General features: G+C 40.8%; 2 protein-coding genes across 2 annotated transcripts; one reads left to right on the top strand and one right to left on the bottom strand.

Annotated features, from left to right (window-relative positions):
* The first annotated feature begins 1041 nt into the window (after positions 1-1041).
* LOC129178827 (solute carrier family 22 member 18-like) lies at positions 1042-11442 on the top strand. The gene is made up of 10 exons (XM_054771417.1): positions 1042-1530; positions 1936-2033; positions 2120-2265; positions 2647-2779; positions 3783-3895; positions 4102-4212; positions 5312-5412; positions 5493-5594; positions 5838-5958; positions 8630-11442. The coding sequence occupies exons 1-10, from the start codon at positions 1375-1377 to the stop codon at positions 8818-8820; spliced, it is 1272 nt and encodes a 423-aa protein (XP_054627392.1). The 5' UTR covers positions 1042-1374; the 3' UTR covers positions 8821-11442.
* ndufs3 (NADH:ubiquinone oxidoreductase core subunit S3) lies at positions 11429-20156 on the bottom strand. The gene is made up of 7 exons (XM_054771419.1): positions 20061-20156; positions 19601-19666; positions 17962-18059; positions 17466-17615; positions 12995-13120; positions 12785-12904; positions 11429-11978 (listed from the first exon to the last, which is right to left on the bottom strand). Exons 1-7 carry the CDS (start codon positions 20113-20115, stop codon positions 11808-11810), a joined length of 786 nt encoding a protein of 261 aa, XP_054627394.1. The 5' UTR covers positions 20116-20156; the 3' UTR covers positions 11429-11807.
* Between the last annotated feature and the right edge of the window lie 326 nt (positions 20157-20482).

Raw genomic sequence — 20482 nt, 5'->3', positions numbered from 1 at the left:
CTCAAACTGTATTTGTAATGTGTTTGAAACACTTAATAATGGGACTGTCTGTGAATGCCCTAGTGCCCAGGTTCCCAAAGTGAGGGCCAGTTGTCATGGGGGTACGTGAATAAAAATTAAAAACAATTAGCGTCTAACACTCACAATTACGAGCGTGCCTGAACGCCTCACGGCGCAAGGAGAACGGAGCAGAGCATTAAGTTGTTCATTGCTCATTATATGAACAAATAAGTAAGTTTGATGATTACTTTGTGCATTAAGAGTGTTTAATCTTGTTTATACTGGCTTATATACCTCACACACCACAGCAGTGAAAACCTGTCACTGCGAAAATGAAGCTTTGTCACGGGTTTTATGTATTTTTGTACTCTACAAACTTTATCAAAATGTTACCATGCAAAATACAAATGTTTGTTTAATTAACCAATTAATTATGTTCAATATTTCAAGTTAATTAAGATAAAACGGGTTATGTTTTTTAAGTGCAGGAGTAGTGGGTACATGGCCTCGGTCTTATGTCTTAAGAAGGGGTACGCGACTCCAAAACGTCTGTGAACCACTGTCCTCAACCGTGGAGAAAACGGATGTGTGGATGTCATTGAATGTAACCTGTTGTTACAACTCTGCACAGTGGATGGCGTCGTAACTCTGCTTCTTAACACACCTCATACGCACAACATAAAAACACAGGCCTGTGCCGCAATGGGCATGACAGACAGCCGACTGTCATGCCCATTTTGACCTATCACAGCCTGAAAAAACTGCCTCAGCTCACTTGGTTGCGCATTACAACGTATCTGTTCATATTATAGTGAGATATTTGACATACTGTACAATGACGTGTACTGTCTTTGAAATCAGTGCAAACTTACATGGGATATACATACATAAACAGCTGTAACTTTTCAAGATTTCGCAGTACATTTCTTCATAAATGGAGATGAATGTCATCAAATATGGCATCTTAAAGAAATGAAATGAAATTGAAATGAAAAACGCAAATGTACGGTGCCAGGTGATGTAAGTGAATGCGTCTTGCCAGAACAGCGATTTCCTAGTTGATTTCCTGTGTTGCAGTTTGATGAATACGCGAGAAAACGCGCTGTTTTTGTTTTCGTTTTAGGCAATTAACAACATCTACCACAGTTTGATTCTTTTATAGTTACACGCTCTGCACTTGCGGACATATAGCGACCTACATAGCGGTTTGCCATTCCAAAGTCCACATGTAATACTTAACGAGTTAACAGTGGCGGGTCAGAGAACGTTTTGACAGGAGACCAAACGTCTTCTCGTCTATTTCGGATCCACCAGCCACCTCCGTATTGGTGACAATACAGTAGTAGTACATTACTTTACTTTTGACGAGGCAACATGACAGGAAGAGTTGAAACCAGCGACCGAACCGCTTCAGTTAGCGTCAAAGCTAACGCTGCGGCACAACAAAACAAGAACACAATAATCTGTGTCGTTTATGTAATCGCCGCTTTGGACATAACCTGGATGTTTTTACAGTTCTCCATAACGCCTGTAAGTATTTCTGGTCTGTCAGCGAATGGCGGCAGTTTTTACGTGAGTGCCGCAAAGTACACGCAGATCCGGAAGTAGCTATCTCTTTCATCGAAGACTGTAGTTCAGAGATCATCAACTACATTTGCCCAAGGGCAAAATAATTATTCTAACCTAAATAATGTTATTATTAACATTTTTTTTAATTGTCAGTGTTAACAGTGACGTATTACCTGTACTCAACAAAAAGTCAAATTTTGCATGTCCAGAACCATCCCATCTTTCGTGTATGCACAAAACGTCCCGGGAGTACTTTACATCACTTTTTACACCAGTATTGTGATTGATTGAGAATATGCATACCTAACTCGGTTTTAATATAGTCATGCAATGTGTGTGTTTTTTTAATTATTATTTCTCATCTAGTACTTGGCAAAGAAACTGGGCTTTGACACCTTGTGGTTTGGTTATTTGCAAACTATGGTGGGTGTGGTCCAGCTGTTTGGGGGTCCTTTGTTTGGAAGGCAAGTACAGGCAAGATGTTTTACGACACATTATGTCACTACACAAAATGTGTTTACATTTTTTTTCTCCCTCAATGGTATGGCAGGTTTGCAGATGTTTTTGGGGCCCGAGCAGCACTGTCGTTGTCTTGCGCTGCAACTATAGTTTTCTTCATTCTGTTGGCACTGGCAGACTCTCCTGCCATGCTTTTTATCCAAAAGCTCCCCACAGTCTTCATGCATGTCTTACCAGGTCAGTCTCTCCTGTATTACACATCTGTTTCATTATTATACACTGGGAGCCGTTTATGGCGACGCCTCTCTGACCCATTTTTCACAGAATTGAACAACAAAAGCGGTTAAACAGTATGTCGGCGTCTGCTTAAGCAGGCACTTTTTAAATAAGAAGAACTGGGTGGACCAGGGCTTGATGAGCTAGTCCACATCGACATAAGCAGGTTCCACTGTAATCATTAACGACAATACCACAGTGTACTTGTACTACTAATAATAATTATACATCTCTTAACTTACTTATTTAACTGATGATAATGATATTTAAAGAGGATCGTGGAATGTAACGTGGAGGGAGTAATGGAGTAATGTTTCCTTCTTCTTCCTGTCCTATCTGCAGCTTCTCAGATGGTCGTGGCAGACCTTTCCAAACCGGAAGAACGGGCAGATTGTCTTTCCAAACTCGGTCTGTGTTTTGGCATTGGAATGATAGCTGGCTCCACTTTAGGCGGGCATCTGGTCACACACTATGGGTGAGTGCCAACGTCCATTTCTGCCATACTTGTGTTGATTTTAGAAAATTGCTTTTCATGTTTTACATTACATTTTACTATGTTTTATTCGATTTTTTTATTTATTTTTTTAAATCTATTTTGGCGTGGAAGTAGGATTCCGTATTTATAGTTAGAGGGCAGGAAATCTGTTTGCGACCTTCTAAATATGTTTTTTTAACATTAGAGCGCTCTCAACATGAAACAACACCCCTATAGTCACATTTACACTCGTATTATCCGATGTAGTAGACTTAATAAAAGAAAATAAGACATAAATAAGCCATGTATATTGATCACGTGATCACTGAGTACTTCCTGCGGTGGCTATTGTCTCATCAGTATAACATTACTGACACCTAGTGACCAGTGTAGAGTACTACATATGGCACACATATCCCAAGCCTATGGTTTGTCTAATTTGATACCTGTATGCAACCTTCTAAATATGTTTGTTAACATTATTAGAGCCCTCCAGACATGACATAACACCCCTATAGTCACCTTTACCCTCGTATTATGGAATATAATAGACATAATCAGAGAAAATAATAAATAAATAAGACATACTATACATGTTAGCATTGGGAGAGTCACGTTATCACCGAGTACTTCCTGTGGTGGCTATTGTCACATCAATGTGACATTACTGACACCTAGTGACCAGTGTAGAATACTCATATCACAGACATACCCCTAGCCTACAGTTTGTCTCATTTGATACCTGTTTACAGCCGTCTAAATGTGGTTTTTAACATTATTACAGCCCTCTAAACATGAAATAACGCCTCTATAAGTCACCTTTACACTCAGTATGTCGACGGGTTCCACTGTAATTGTCTGTAATAGCTAAGCAGCGACAACCACTTATGTCAACACTGGTCAGGCAGTCAGATTGGCGTTGAAAAACACAGAAAGTGATGTGTAACCTTTCAGTGTTTTAGCTTTGCCCGGTTCACATTGCTTTTGTTTTGTATTTCTATAGGGAGAGATTTGCCGCATATTCCGGTGCAGCAGGGAGCGCATTAAGTCTGCTGCTGGTGTTAATCTTTATCCCTGAAACCACCAAAGCTCAAGCGCCAAAGGCCAACACAGAGTGTAAGACACACTTGAGTTTCTCCATGCAAAATGTTTATTATGCTTTGTGAAGACTGTTCCTACTTTGTGCCTGAAGGATACTGGAGTTTGTTTTTAGACACGAAGACTGGTTGCTTCGGTCTTAGTTCAAAGGCTGTGTTTGGAAATGTAAACTTCTATTGATCTTTTCAGTTGATGTTTGTCATATATGCTTGAATCCACTCCAGCTGAGACTAAAAGAGAGTCCATATTCAACGTGGGACGGATCACAAGACTCCTAAAGTATCCAGGCGTGGCGCCAATTTTTGCTGTGAAGATTGTCACGGGTTTGCCTTCAGGTGAGATCTAAACTCCCCTGCTTGGTTTCCTGTACGTGATCTTACTCGACTTGGACTTGGAAAACATGCATATTTCACACAGTATCTGCACAAGCATTTAAAAGCGTCTCCAGCAGAACCTCGGTTAGCGTCCTCCGCCAGTTAGTGTGTTTTTCAGCAAACGTCGAGAATTTATGGCCATTTTGGAGCCATGTTATTAATTCATTGCGTGAGTCCAACTGTTTTTAATGTATTTTTATCACAAAACGTCGTTAGCTTCTAACAAAGCTAGCTAAAGCTAGCCTAAGTTACACAATGACAAGCAGAACCGGAAGTCGGCTACGTAGCCCGTCTATGACGTCATTAGCGGTTGACTTTCAAAAATGTTAACACAAAATACGTTTTTATACTCACACGCAACAATTCTAAATGACGAATGAACTCATTTATGACGCTAACCAAGGTTCCAGTGTATAAAATAGCACACGAAAACACAAAAATCTAAATATGCTTAACAGAGGAAAAAACCATGTCAACAAATAAAAATCATTTAGTCTTTGGCCAAAGTCACAAGTAGATGTGGTAACTTAGGTTGAATTGAAACGTTTTGAGTGTAGATGTACTTTCTGGGATTTCTGGGCACACTTAAATGCAGCAAATTGTACTTCCGCAGTAAGAGTTACATTTGTGAAAGATAAGAACATCCGCTTACTGTTTTTCTTTGTCTTTCTGTTTATTAAGACCACACATACACGCATGATAAAGACGTTGTGATTTTCGGAGTGTCAGTGAATGCACCTTGCTGAAGTGTCGTTCCCAGGACAGCTGACTAGAGATGTGTTTGTGAGTTGGAGATACATATATCGTGCTGGAATTGTACTGCTGGTGATGTGTTTAGGTCAGAATAAAGTTAATAAAAGAGCGGCAGACTGTGCGTGACTCCGTGGGGACACTATCGTGGCTCCGTCTGCCATCATAATAGAGAGACGGGGCTGGACATGATGCGTGTGCGTTTAAAGACCCTAAAAATGTTATTTTTCAGAACCATAATCAAATTATTTACCCAAAAACTCCAAAAGCATGAAACTGTCAGTGCTAATGCTCTGCTCTCTGTCATCAGGCATTTTCCAAGTCATGTTTTCTATCATTGCAATGGAGTTTTTTAAGTTGACACCACAGGAAAATGGCTACCTCATGGCATATTTTGGAATAACCCAGATGGTGAGTTTGTTTTTTTTTAATTGATCCTACTAATGAAGAAAGACTGACTGCAACTCCATAAATCCCAATCCTTTGCTCAGGTGATTCAGGGAGGGGTGATCGGACAACTTACAGCAAGGTACTCTGAGAGTTTGCTGCTACTTCTGTCCATCGGGATTTCTGCTTTGGTAGGCCTGGCGCAGGTACGCACAAAACACACCTGCAAACACACACACCCCGAGACAAAACAGTGCTGAACTCCTCCAAAGAAATAATGAATATGGTACTTGAACGTGTCATGTGAAGTCTTTATTTAGTACATGCTTGGCTGCTTTTTGCAAATGCTCAGGTCGTGGGTGCCTGGAAGCTATTATTGTACGGCATATGTTCTATGTTGTGTTCTATGTAGTATAAAGAGAATAATCCCAGAATTCCTCATCCTGCAGGCGTACATGCAGAATGTGTTCCAGTTCTGCCTCACTGTGGTCCCCATGATGTTTTCTCTCAGCGTGTTTAATGTCATCACCGACAGTTTGCTCACCAAGAGCGTACCTTCCTCGGACACAGGTGAGATCTTCCTCATCTGTCAGTACAGTACATCAGTCAATGTTATTAGTGTTGCTTCGGTGAAATGTCTGTGTTTATGAGCAGAGATGGCCCGATACCACCTTTTTATGTCCAGTACCAATGCAGAATCGGCCCATACTGATACCAGCATAGTACAGCAATCCCTCGCCACTCCATGCTTTGAATATCACGGCTTCGCTCTATCATGGGTTTTTTCTAAAATATATTCATGAATAAATCATGCTGTTTCAGATTTAAGCAAATTTTTACATGTTTTGGCTAAAATAGTGATGTGCGATACCACTGATTTTGTTTCCAATCCGATACCGATTCTTTTCGCAAATCACCATCATCACTCATGTGTCTGGTCAATTTTAAAAGGTAGAGTATTTCACATCGTAGCATAAAAAATATAATATATTTTATTTATTTATTAGTGAAAGAAATTATTAAAATAACTTCATAATTTCATAATTAATTAAAGTTATTTATTTATTTATTTTAAACTCTGAAGTATAAATCATATAAAATATCTGAAAATGCTATTTAAAATAAAATAGGTAAAATAATAAAACCGTTAAAATAAATGATTCATTGAACTACTATGAAAGTGAAAACATCATTCACAATTTACGATTTACATCGTTTGAACAGACAAACATTACCCCCAAATGGCTGAAGTATCAAAAGTAATTTAATTTGAGACTCTATTTTTGAGCATGACGAGCTGGTATCAGAAGTATCGATATTTCAGTATCAATCTGCACATCACTGTAAAGTAGGTCAAGTTCAATTTGATTTATGAAGCACATTTAAACAAACAGTTCACGGAAACAGAAAAATAAGACATTTGATTAAAGTACACGATTTAAAACAATACTAAAAAATGACGAGTTGAGCTTGCCTTAAAAGCCAGTGCATAAAGGTGCGTCTTTAGTGCCGATTTAAAACACGTCAGATTAAATTGCAGCGGGAGAGAGTTCCACAGTTTCGGGCCTGAGACTGCAAAGGCTCTGTCTCATCTTGTTTTCAATCTAGACTGGTCACATGACCTCAGTGCTCTAGTAGGGGTGTGAACAATCAGTCAGTCAGGCAAGAAGCAGGTAACCCGTTTAGGCATTTATAAACAAGCAATAAAATCTTGAAATGAATCCTAATTAGGATAAGCGGCACAGAAAAAGGATGGATGGGTGGATGGATGAATCCTAAAAGCAACAGGCAGCCAGGGGAGTGAAACACACACGGGGGAGATATGCTCATAGCGCGCCCCCCCACCCTTCAACTTAGGAAGAACCCTGAGTTGGAAAAAGCTGAGCTCATTTGAGTGTCAAAAGTAACAGCGCTGTCAATAAAAACACCGGGGACGGAAACATGATGATGGGGGCCAAGGGTGCATTGACACCAGTGAGGCCTTTTAAATTCGGAAACTTGATCGATAGCCAGGTTTTTACATCATGTAGACAGTTTTCAAGGCTGTAAAAGAATTGTTTTGTTATTTTAAAGAATGGTATATTTGGACATGATCTGCAAAGCAATGACCCAGTGGCCCAGTGGCAGCAAGTACAATAAAAACAAACAAGACAAGGCCTAGACTAGACCCTTGGGGTACCCCATAGTCTAGGCGGGACAAAAGGATATTGTGGTCAACTGTGTCAAAAGCTGCTGTCAAATCTAAAAGCACCAGCATGGCAAAGCCGCCAGAGTCATAATTGGCCATGACGCATGTGCATGTCATTTTCATAGAGGCTCTGGGAGGAAAAAAACATATTTTTAATACAAATGAACTTCTGTTGTTTTTTGGGGGGATTTTTTAATGTCGCAAGCAGGACGGAGCCACCTGTGAGTGCTTTCAGATAGGGGAGGTGTGCTGCTCGTTGAGAAGAGTGATACATGCCTTCACGTTAGAGTTACTACGATTGTTCATTGTCACTTTTTTTTTTGAAAAACTGAATCTAGAAAGGTCTGGATACTCGCTAAGTTGGAAACACTGGAAACACTGGTCCCTCCTGCTATACCTTTTATTCTCTGCCTGTCCGCCCTCGCTCCCGAACACATTATAATGGGACAGTCTTTGTAGCTTGTCGTTACAAGTCCGTACAGAAGACGCATCGTAACCCTTCTTCACACAGCTCATATGCACCCACCACCACTGACTTTGTGGCGCATTATAGCACATCCGATGTACAATGATCTGTACATTATCTTTAAAATCGCCACATGCTTACTTACATGGAGCCCAGGAAGCATCGTTTTTTTCTTTTTCTGCCTGTGCGTGTTATAAGGCGCATGCACACACGTCTACCACTGCAAGAAATGAAACAAACACCCGTGAGTCTGTAACTTCATGTTCTATTGTTAAATAAGGTTTACAAACATGAGATAATGTCACACATTTCTTATGAAACAAACCAAAAAGCTCAGTTTTACCTGTCCACACACAAACACTGCGTTTTGCGTCATGGCCAATTATGCAAATTCGAGGATGTCCTTTAAGGCCCAGCCAAATGCCACAGGTAGATTGCAGTCCTGTGGGAAACACTGGCGCCAGGACCCAACTGTATATATGCACTTATACAGTATAAGTTTGAACACTGGAATAAAATGAGCATTAAAAAAGTGATTCTTTTTAAAATCAGGATACTAAGTGAAACATTTCTGCTTCCTCATGCAGGCACCATGTTGGGACTGTGTGCGTCTGTTCAGTCTCTACTTCGTACAGTTGGCCCGACCATTGGCGGCTTTCTCTACGTAGGCTACGGCATTTCCTCCATCGGCCTGCTTCAGTTTACTGTGAATGCTGCTGTATTTGTGTACCAGCTGCAGCGTCGACACGAGAGCAAGAAAGACGAGCACAAACAATGAAACGTCTCAAATATTTTCACAGGAGGCGGACCTTGGTTTCATTTGTATAATTACTTTATCCTACTGATGTGAAAGGCATTATATAATTGTATTTTTGTATGTGTTTTTGCAGTAAATACCCATAATGAATTATTTTATCCACAGTCAGTCTGACGTGAATCAGCCAGCGTTAATGTGGTTCCACTGTAAATATGCAAGAAGAACACGGTAGGACAAAAAAGGAATCATTCTAGTGTAAAGCAGTGTTCCTTGAACTCAGACTTTCAAGAGTCAAGATCCCTGATGTTTTTTTGTTTTTCAAAGTCAGAACTAAAGTTTAGCAGGCGGAAATAAAGTGTTGGTGTCGTATACGCAGTAAGCCGAACTCATTTTAAGGACGTGCAACAACAAAATCCACCTTGCTGTGGTGACGAGTACAGTATAGGTTTCGAGAATGAAGAAATTTCGGAAACTAACCATCCAGCATCAGCTGAAGTTAGCAATAATTAACTGCTAAAATCCAAGATGCCAAAATGTGGGAGGAGGAAGAAAGGAAGGAGCACAACCTTAGCAAATGTCGTCCAATAGCGGTCATGTCAGGAGCTCGCCCTCCCTGTCTGATTTCATACCACACGCTCTGCCTCCAAGGCGGTCAGAGCGAAAGAAAAGACGTCGGCTTCAAGTTAATGTAGTCCTGCAAAAGATATCAGGGGACATGTTAGTACTGTAATTTAACTAATGTGGGGGAAAATATTTTTAACAGGACAAACATTTTGTAGAATTTAAGATGTCAGCTATCTTCTGTCCTCCACTCACATGGGTCACATGACCAAGATCACCTGGAAGAGGGCACAACTTTGTAGTACTGTAGTGTAGTACAACACATGCTTTGGTCATAAGCAGAATTCTGCAATATATGGTATGACCGACGATCCAAAAGCAGTGGCAGAGCTACGGGGTGGCCAGTGGGGACCTTGGCCACCCCCACTGGCCATCTAGACAATTCCGGTATCAACTTATTGCCACCCCTATGTGAATAATGGTCTTATCTTGGCCACCCCAATGAAAAATGTCTGGCTCCGCCACTGCCACAGACGGTGTGTGGAATAGCACTGTTGGGGTGGGGGGAAACTGCCACTGGCAATAACAGCGCTCTCACCTGGCGGTAAAGACGCACTTGAGACGATGCACATCTGGCGTAAGATGTATTGTTAGCTAGCTATCTAGCTATATATTGAAGGCATCAAATCCTTCATTAAGGATTTTTCCCCCAAAATTATTGATCGTACTGAGGGTGAATTTATCGTAGAAATGGACAATTATCGTCCGTCTGGCAACGTTGGTGTCAATGCACCGCCAGCTTCTGTTGGACAAACTTTGCCGCTGCCAATGTTAAAAGCGACATTAGCGCCATCTCGTGGTCAAGGCTGTAGAACGAATGATCAAGCGTGAGCGAGGGCCCGGAGAGGGAAAGCGAATCGCACCCAGGTTCTGCATGGTATGAATTGTCTAGTCCAGGCCCGGGGAACCACTTGCAGACCGCCGCTGAATTTTTATTGGCGTACAGGCAATTTTCTAGATATAAAATGAAACATAAACCATTGCGAAGGAGAGTTATTGGAATCAGTGGCCGACTTTGCAATTTGGGGGCCTAAGGCGAATATAGCTAATTATACACGGTGTCAGGAGGAAGGCATGGAAATGGGGAGAAATCAGTTGTTTGCAAAGATGACTTAAGTTTGTGTGTGAGACAGAAACAGGGAACGTTCGTGTTTGTGTCAGATTATTTACACATGAATACTGTGAAGCAACTAAGATGTTGGGTGCTTCAAAAATATGTATGTCTAAATAATTACAATTTCATTAATACAATCTCATACACTCATTACCACCCCCTCGTTTGTATACTATTGCTTTCTCCCCATTTCCATGCCTTCCATGGGACAGAAGTGTACAAAGATGTAATGCGGATGTCCACCCATATTGTTATCCATGTTTTTCATTGCATAAATGACAAAGAAATAAAGGCCTACTCGTTGCTGGAACTTCTCACTGGACTTCACACATAGGTGAGGTGTCGCAGCACCAAACTCAGCATCCGTGAGCGGACTGGAACTCAGTCCGCGGTAGTTAGTGCCACAAAGAACATTGAGACCTTTGACAATGAGGCAATACGTTTTTGGCATCCTCTCGCCGTTTCCTCTTCTCAAACCCGCTCTGGTAAATTCGGTTCATTTTAAGTAGCTTCAAACTTAGCTTCTCACAAAGGCGCATTACCGCCGTCATCGTGGAACAGTCCATTATACTGTGGGGGCGAGGGGGTAGATAATATGAATTGAGCGTTCGGATGGCTTTCTTTCTTCTGTTATTTGTTTAGTATGCCAACATAATTCTACAAGAATATACTTGTATATGGGTGCTGCTGGCAGTGGTGGCCCTTGTCCGTGCTGGTTGGGGGGCCTGAGGCAATTGCCTACTTTGCCTTCATGGTATGTCCGCCCCTGATTGGAATATTGAACAAGATTATGTAATGTATCACGTAATGAATGCATGAGTTTGGGATAGTTGTATGCATTTTGGGTGTATTTCAAACTATTCTGTAAATACTGCCAATTGTATTTTGTAATAAAGTGAATTAGAAGCAGGTTTATTTTCACAGACCACCACTATCATAATACCATCAGGGAGGACTACAGAAAAGATTTCTCTATTTTTATACAGAGGCTGCCTGACTAATAAAATAGCAGAAGGTAGCAGCACAGGTTCAATAAAATCATGTATGTAGCATAAACACAGGCCTGGAGTGTCATCTGCAGAGTGGAGAAGAGAGGTTTCCAATGAACGAAAAAAACAAGTAAATATGGGTGGATGTGTTCTTTTTGTAACTTTTTCCTCATGGTTTAATTAACATTTTTATTTACATGAATATTTCTGTACTTTTAACCAGGGACAGGAAACCCAAACGCACGAGTAGATGGTTTCTGTATGATATAAACAGGGGGCGTCCATCACTTCTTCTCGGGGGCATTGTCTCCAGCTTCCAGTATGGGCGGAGCCTCCTTTTGCTCCCGGTGAGCAGGGAACACTTCCCACGGTGTGTTCAGGTCAAACTTTCGGAACTCCTGCGACAGCTCCACAGGTTCCGCAACCACACGTTTCAACTCGTCATCGTAGCGTACCTTCAGACAGATTCACTTTCAATTATTTGATACCAATGTAAAATACAAATGTGTGAAAAAATAAAACATTATAGAATATGATAAGTGCATCTATATCTGCATGTGCGACTATTCTCAAAGTGCGAGCGAGTATGACCAATCACAACAGAGTAGGTGTGGTTGAGCAAGAAAGCTGCAAAATCTGAGCATTTCGGCCAGGAGGAGAAGAATGCAGATTTACCCTCTACACAACCTTGAGAATTATGGCATAATTTACGAAAAGAAACTTACATTACAGGGTGTCCCCCCCAAAAAATGTATACACCCATTAGCAGCTGATAACTGTTTTTTCCGATTAAATATTAAAGACATTGAAATGAATGATGGCAGCCAGACTAAACTTTGAAGTAGGGATGTCCCGATTGGATCTACAGGATCGGGATCAGCTGGCGATCCACTGTATATTGAAGATCAGATCAAATCGGCTTCTGCCACGAGACTGTGCCGATCCGGTTGCCGTCGCACATTTCTTATGGCACAAACCAAAAAGCTCAGTTTTACCCGTCGGCACAGAAACAGAGTCACGCATTCTTGCACATCTCCGCATGAGTTTTCCCAAAAGTTCAGTTTTTAAGGACTAACCTGCATTTGTGTGTGGACAAGAGGTCAAAACGCACAGAAAAATATGCATTTTCAAATATCTGTGTTTGTGTGAACCTGGGGAATTGTGCAAATTAGACCCATGCTCAGATCTGCTAAGTGTACTATAGCATGAAAGAATAAAGAGGATTACAGGGTGGGTCTAGAAAGTGCAAAAGCAAACGCACCTCCACATATCCCGATAGAGGGAAATCCTTCCTGAAGGGATGACCCTCAAAACCATAGTCGGTCAGAATACGCCTCAGGTCGGGGTGGTTGGCAAAGAATACACCAAACATGTCCCACACCTTCATGGGGGGAAAACAAGCAGCACATCCGTACAGTTAAGAGAACGCTTGTTAATCGTGTGTGTGGGGTGCAGGGGGGTGACAACTCACCTCCCTCTCGTACCAGTTGGCAGCTTTGTGGACAGGAACAGCAGAGTCCACCGGTGTGAGTTCATCCGTGTACGTCTTCACGCGAATACGAGAGTTGTAGCGCAGCGAAAGCAGGTTGTACACAATCTGAAAACCACACCAAAATGCATTATACGTGTAATTAAAAGTGTTGTTGTGGTCTGAATGGCAGTGGGGTGTTTTTTTGTGGCGGGCTGCTACAAATAAATTTGGACCGTCACAAATAGAATTGGTGGTACGTTTTGTTTTTTTTTTTTTTTAGTTCTGGCACTACCTGTCAACCTTGCTCACAAACACACTATAACGGGACTGTGTGTGTAGCTTGTCATTACAACTTTGCACAGTAACTGCTTAACACACATACCACAATTGACTTGGTCGCACATTATGACGCTTCTGTTCATTGATATAGTGAAATATTAGATGTACAATGTACATTTTCTTTAAAATCAGCGCACACTTACATGCACGGGCGATTTATAAAAAAAAAAAAAAGAAAAGAAAAAAAAACAACAAATGCTAAATTTTTTTAAGGACAAAAGCGTCCACTTACTTGCGGACGAGAGAGCAAAACAAATGGAATGTGCATTTTAAATACTATCCAACAAAAGCACCATTTATTGCATCGTTTATCGCAGTTAATTGGTTCCAGACCTGGTCATGGTAAGTGAATTTCCGCAAAGTAGGATTCCTTCCTTATAAATGAAATATTTTCGTAGTTACGACCTTATAAATATACAGACCCTTTCCAAAAAATTAGAATGTCATGGAAAAGTTGTTTAATTTCCATAATTCCATTCAAAAAGTTAAACTTTCATAGATTATAGATTCAGGGCCCACAATTTAAATGATTTCAAGTGTTTGTTTATTTTTATGTAATTTGGGCTTCCAGCTCATAAAACCCACGAAAACAGGAATTCAAAAAATTAGAATACTGTGAAGAAATCACCATTTACTTCTCAGTTTTTGCAGGAAAAAAAGAAAGAAATTAGGATCACATCAAATCAATCAAAATATGGTACTTTCAAAACGATATGTCAATCTTCAATACTTGGTTGGGAATCCCTTTGCCTTAATCACTGCCTCGATGCCACGTGGCATTGAAGCAATCAGCCTGTGGCATTGCCTGGGAGTTATGGAAGCCCAGATTTCCTTGATGCTTGCTGTCAGCTCTTCTTTGTTGTTGGGTCTGGTGCCCCTCATTTTCCTCTTGAGAATACCCCATAGATTCTCAATGGGGTTTAGGTCCGGTGAGTTGGCTGGCCAGTCAAGCACTGTGATGGCATGGGCATCAAACCAGGTTTTGGTGCTTATGGCGGTATGGGCAGGGGCCAGGTCCTGCTGGAAGATGAAATCTGCATCTCCATACAGATCCTCAGCAGAAGGAATCATGAAGTCCTCTAAAACATTCTGGTAGACTGTTGCGGTGACCTTGGATTTCAGAAAGCAGAGTTTACCAACACCTGCACCGGACATTGCACCCCAAATCATGACGGACTTCACACTGGACCTCAGGCAGCTTGGGTTCTGTTCCTCACCCGTCTTCCTTCAAACCCTTGGACCTTGATTCCCAAATGAAAGGCACACTTTACTTTCATCGGAAAAGAGGACCTTGGACCACTGGCCAACAGTCCAGTCCTTCTTCTCCTTGGCCCAGTGGAGACGCTTCCTACGTTGGTTCAGGTTCAGAAGTGGCTTGACCCGAGGAACCCGACAGTTGTAGCCCATCTCCCGGATGCGTCTGAATGTGGTGGTTTTTGAAGCTGTGACTCCCGCCTCATTCCACTCTTTCTGGATCTCTGCCAGATTCTTGAATCTTCCCTGTTTGATAATCCGCTGAAGCCCACGGTCATCTCTTTTGCTGGTGCATCTTCTCCTGCCACATTTTGCCCTTCCTCTAGACTTTCCATTGATATGCTTGGACACAGCACTCTGTGAACAACCAGCCTCCTTAGCTATGAACTTTTGTGGCTTACCCATCCTATGGAGGGTATCAATGATGGTCTTCTGGCCAGTTGTCATGTCTGCAGTCTTCCCCATATTGAACCCAACTGAGACAATTGAACCAAACTGAAGCAATTTAATGACACCTGGGGAAGCCTGTGCAGGTGATTTGAGGTTAGTAGATGATTAGTGTGTGACACTCAGTTTAAAACATTCATGCCCTGCAAAATTTGGGCTGATTTCTTCACAGTATTCTATTTTTTTGAATTCCTGTTTTCGTGGGTTTAATGAGCTGGAAGCCCAAATTATGTAAAAAAAAACAAATAAATACTTGAAATTGTTTAAATTGTGGGCCCTGAATCTATAATCTATGAAAGTGTAACTTTTTGAATGGAATTATGGAAATTAAACAACTTTTCCATGATATTCTAATTTTTTGGAAAGGGTCTGTAGTTGTAACATTATTAGAGCTCTCTAGACATGAAATAACACCCCTATAGTCACCTTTACACTCATATTACCCAATATAGTAGACATGATAAGTGATAAGACTGGGGATGTCCCGATCCCATCTTCAGGATCGGGATCGGCTGCCGATCCGCTGCATTTGTGGAGATCGGATAATATCGGCTTCCGCCACGAGATCAGGCCGATCCGGTGCCATATCACGTTCGTAACTCCAACATGGCAGGTGCACTAATGCGCCTCAAAGCTGGTTGCCACTCGACTCTCGCCACCCGCAACACGAAGGAAACGCAACACCACCATGCAGACATGTCCACGCTGTACCGTGGTGAAGTTCGTTTCACGTTGGCTATTTGGCTCCGTAGCTAGAGCGGTAGTTCTCTCTCACTGGGCCCGGACTGCTAAGTCATGGTGTAGGGAGCTCGCACGGGAAGTGCTGCTCTAATCGCAGGTTGCTTATAACAGGAATCGCACAAACACTACTAAGCATGTCGAAACGGCGGTGAAAAATCTCTGTTACGGAGCGGGAAAGGAAGCTAGCGGGGTTCGCTTAGTTTAGCTAGTGCAGCTGTGCGTGTACGTGACTCAGACTAGATGAGTATATTTTCCCCGTGTTGTGTTTTACTGCTTTAATGTAAGGACCATTTTACAATGCCCACTGACGACGTGCAGGTTCTGAGTGACAAATGACGAGAGGCAAGTTTTTTCTTGCACCCGGCGTGTATCAACCGTCAATTGTCATTCTCAACACACACAACACATTCTGGCCTTCAAAATAAGAGCACTCTTTGTCACATTTGTCTAATTGTGTAAACAAAATAAGGGTGTCATTAAAATATCTTACATTAATATCGCGATTGGAATTACATCTGTGACGACGTCTTCCTTAATCACAAGCACGGACATTACAGTTTGTTGACGATTCTCTAGCAATATGTGCTGAGGCTGACAGGCCGTTAGAAAAGTTAGCTAAGCTACATCCATTTCTCAATGACTGGACAAAATGGGCCAATGATGTATTGCATTAATAAATGTAAGGATTTTTGCATTTTATTCACTAACCTTAACAGCACACGCTCTATGCTGGTAAAATAAGTGGAAAAGGTAAAAAAAAAAAAAAAAAGAATTCTAAAAAACTAAAATGAAAAAAACTATATTTGGGGGGAAAAAAAATGATTTCATAGGGCCCTAAGAGAGTTTGTTCAAAAAAAGGTCATATATTCTAAATCACACCACAAATTGATCTATAACCACGTCAAATGATTAGCCCTGCCTGAAAAGTATTTTGCATGCCCATTTTTACCAAGTTTATCTTTTATTGGATGAACTTTTATTGGATCCTTTATTGGTTTATGGACCTGACTCACAGAGGTTTGTTACAAACGCCAAACACTATTGTTGGTCATGCTCTGTAATAAAAAAAAAGTACATTCAATACTTTGGTTGCATTACGTTTAATGCTTTGAAGAGCTATTTTCATAACCATATTCAATTCCTCAAATTCATGTTTGTAACAAAAGCTTATTATTATAACTAAAAAACGATTGGTATCGGATCGAATCAGCAAGACTATAAAAAATAAAATAAAATTGGATCGGAAGCCAAAAAATGTGGACTGGCACATCCCTAGATACGACATAATATAAACTCACACGTTAGCATTGGCAAAGTTCCGTGTTGTAGTGCTTCCTGTGGTGGCTTATTGTCTCAATGTAACAATCTCAGTATTACACACCTAGTGATGCGTGTAGAACACGACATATCACCACAAAGTCTTTAACTGTATTCTAAATGTATTATATCAGTATTTTAGGTCATTTTTCAAAGGCTTAATTTAGGCTAATAATATGTAAAATCTGCTAAATATGCATGAATGTTTTAGTGATAATAGGTCATAGTCAACCACCAGTGATATTTTGCTATTATGTTTTCGAAAAAACATGATAGAGTGAAGCTGCAAAATTGGAAGCGCAGAGTGGCGAGCGAAGGCTGCACTTTCTATTATAACAGGTAAAAGAAAACCAAAAATAAACAACTGCTGTACCTCAAAGCGGTTGGGCCGCGTCGGAATGTCGACGGCCGTTAGGTCGATCATGTTTCTGAACTGCGCGTTGGTGTGGTCCCTAAGGAAAGTCAGCACAGGGACCACTCCGTCAGGATGGATCATCACCTCCAGCTCATTGTAACATGTCACCTACACACGCATACATACACAGTTATGAGAATCAAAAAGAAAACTACACATTTCTGAAACTGACATCTGATATGGAGCAGATTTTACGACTGGGCTGTACAGCATCACAAGTTGGACAAAAGTTGGGGTTTTAATGTTTCTCCATTATTTGTGCATGGATCCTGGTGGGGCCTAGGTCAACCTTCTCAGCGTTTGTTTATGCCCCCTCCTCCATCCCAGTGACAGTACAGAACAGTATAAGCAGCAAATACACACATGCACATCAGATCAGTTATGAGTTTATTTCAACTCACTCATCTGTGATGCCCCAATAATCTCTGCTCATTTATCGTTGCACTGAACTGACCTGAACTTGCTGGATGTATTTGGGCATCATCTCTGCCACATACTCCCCAAATGCTGCCAGCTGGTTGTGGGCGACTGCATCCTTGGGTCGCACGGTGGCTGTGGAGAAGACAAGACGTGTTAAGATGTCCACAGGACAGACACATATGGACCACTTTGCATGAACATGGGGGTTCCATTTATATGTACAATACATATTTTGATCATACTGAGATTGTTCCAGATATTCACACGTGTGGCATCCTCCAATTGTTGCTGTCTAAATGATACTGTATTGTTTGAAAATCGCATGCAATTGATTTACTTATAGGCTACTATTTGTATCCCGCCATATAAAGTACATACAATACAATACATTGTGACTGCCAGTGATCTTTGAATTTGAAGTCCACATGAAGTTTCACTACCGCCACCTGCTGTTCAAATTACATTTGAACGCAATTGTCTTCAACTTTGAGTAAAAAAAATGTCATCAACTAATCAGGATGTTGAGAGTTTATGTACGTTTACAAATTACAGCAATCCCTCGTTTATCGCAGTTAACTGGTTCCAGACCCCATCGTAAAATTCCTTATTTATAGATGAAAGCCTGTTTACAAAAATACAGTGTTTAACATTATTAGAGCCCTCCGGACACAATAACGAATCGTAATGAAAAGTGATTGTTGCGGCCTAAAATGCCTGATTTTGAGGCTTATTTTTTTCAGTAACTTTGATTTTCTGTCTTTGTTATGAATATGCTAAGTTTTCTGTCCTACCTTAAAAACCAAAAGCACAGGATTTCAATAACTGTAGCAAAATATGCTTTACTCACACGTAGTCCTTAGTCCTTTTTCAATTAATTGATGAATCTGATTTGTTTTTTAAAAACACATTTTTAATTTCCGCATCATTATTCAGAAACAGATTTGAACTGGTAGAGCAAATAAGTGCACAAACACCAGGTTGCCGCTTGAATATTCTGTTAAAATAATGTTAAAAATGTTAAAATCATTTTCTTAGTAGATTAATCTGAAACTTGATGTTTCAATCAATGGAGTAATTGTATCTATTTACATTTATGCTTAGATTATTATGTTTTATGAATTGTGTTCTATAACCCCCTTATGTATGTAAATATGCACTTTATATGTCCATCACTGCTGTAAATACACACTCACTTAATGTTTGCAACAGAAAAAAGTGAGGGGAAGCTGCAAGGATTTGACAAAGTTGCGAGGCCGTGCATAATTCGCAGAAATTGGTTGAATTTGTGTGAATCGGCATGATCGCAAACTTGCAAAATCCTGGAGGGTCCGTTTTGTGTTTCATCAACAAAATGGTTTACAGCACACTGAAAAATCAAAATATGCGGGGTCCATTTTGATATTTTAATATGGCAAGGCAGGCTAAAACCAAGCCAACTTAGATATGCTAAGAAGTTATTGAAAAAAAAACTGCTCGCATGTCAGCTGTGTGTGGATGACAAAGCGTATTATTTATTACGGTTATTAGTATTAACATAGAAATAATACTTTTTATTGTTTTCTTTTTCTTCTTCAATGGTATTTATAGAATGTGCCACGGTCCAACAAGCTGCAGGCGGACAAAGTTTGGGCACCCGTAGTTTAGATGCTGTTCATGTTTATAGCAGTACTCACGTCTTGTCTCCGTGGTGGAACTCTGCAGTCTGGTCTGCTGCTGCAGGAGACAAGAGGTCCTTGCAACTAAGGGAACGACATGACAAACAGTCAAAGTGGAAATCATTTTATCTAGACGTAGTAAACGTGAATGAGTGATAATCAATTCCAATGCGTAGCTGCATTTTCACTTAATGAGTACATATATTGTGTTCAATCTGCATCGACATTGCTCCAGGAGCAACTTGATCACAAATAAGCCAATGCACGCTGTGCCCAATCCAAACTTTCCATTAAGACCTCGGTAATCAGTATGCTACGCCGTGCTAGCATTAGCTAGCACAAAGGTCAAACCATGAGACGTTTAGCTATGAAAAAATGCACCGTACCGATCCGAGCGGCACACAACGGACAATTTAAGGAAATGTATCTCCAGTGCGATTCACAATGAAGAGCCAATGGGTGTAAACTGTTGACTTACTGTTGCAACTCCGTCCAAGACCTGCACGGACAAAGCGTACCAACGACGCCGCCATGTTGACTCAATGACAGTTCTTCACGTCCGGGAGACTGTTAGTTGCGGTTTGTCGCCACCTGGTGAACTGGAGTACAAGTGTGACAAGCGAATAATACATACTGTAGGTGTCCAAGATATACCTGTATTAGATATTACATTATTTCACCTATATAAAATCTAAGATACGCATGTTCAGATAGCGCATTGTTTTTTTTTATTAAGGAACAAAATGTATAAAACTGACTGAAAAAATGTGGGCACCCCTGAGCGAAGTGAATATTGAAATTATTTTATAAATACTTCCAGCGGTTAATTAACATTATGAGGGCAACCTGTAAAAAATTTTAGAGGCGAAGTTAACACTATTCTTCCAAAGGTGAAGAAAA

Source organism: Dunckerocampus dactyliophorus, chromosome 3 (assembly GCF_027744805.1).
Source record: "Dunckerocampus dactyliophorus isolate RoL2022-P2 chromosome 3, RoL_Ddac_1.1, whole genome shotgun sequence".
Taxonomy (NCBI): domain Eukaryota; kingdom Metazoa; phylum Chordata; class Actinopteri; order Syngnathiformes; family Syngnathidae; genus Dunckerocampus; species Dunckerocampus dactyliophorus.
Note: the sequence above shows the minus strand (reverse complement) of the source record. Positions and strands in the feature narration are given on the sequence as shown.

Excerpts from the sequence above, each read along its gene's own strand:
- LOC129178827 (XM_054771417.1), top strand. The coding sequence starts at position 1,375 with ATGACAGGAAGAGTTGAAACCAGCGACCGAACCGCTTCAGTTAGCGTC. Across the intron at positions 5,413-5,492 it reads ATTTTGGAATAACCCAGATG|GTGATTCAGGGAGGGGTGAT; the intron begins GTGAGTTTGTTT and ends TCCTTTGCTCAG. Across the intron at positions 5,959-8,629 it reads CGTACCTTCCTCGGACACAG|GCACCATGTTGGGACTGTGT; the intron begins GTGAGATCTTCC and ends TTCCTCATGCAG.
- ndufs3 (XM_054771419.1), bottom strand. The coding sequence starts at position 20,115 with ATGGCGGCGTCGTTGGTACGCTTTGTCCGTGCAGGTCTTGGACGGAGT. Across the intron at positions 19,667-20,060 it reads TCTTGGACGGAGTTGCAACA|TTGCAAGGACCTCTTGTCTC; the intron begins GTAAGTCAACAG and ends TCGTTCCCTTAG. Across the intron at positions 17,616-17,961 it reads AATACATCCAGCAAGTTCAG|GTGACATGTTACAATGAGCT; the intron begins GTCAGTTCAGTG and ends ATGCGTGTGTAG.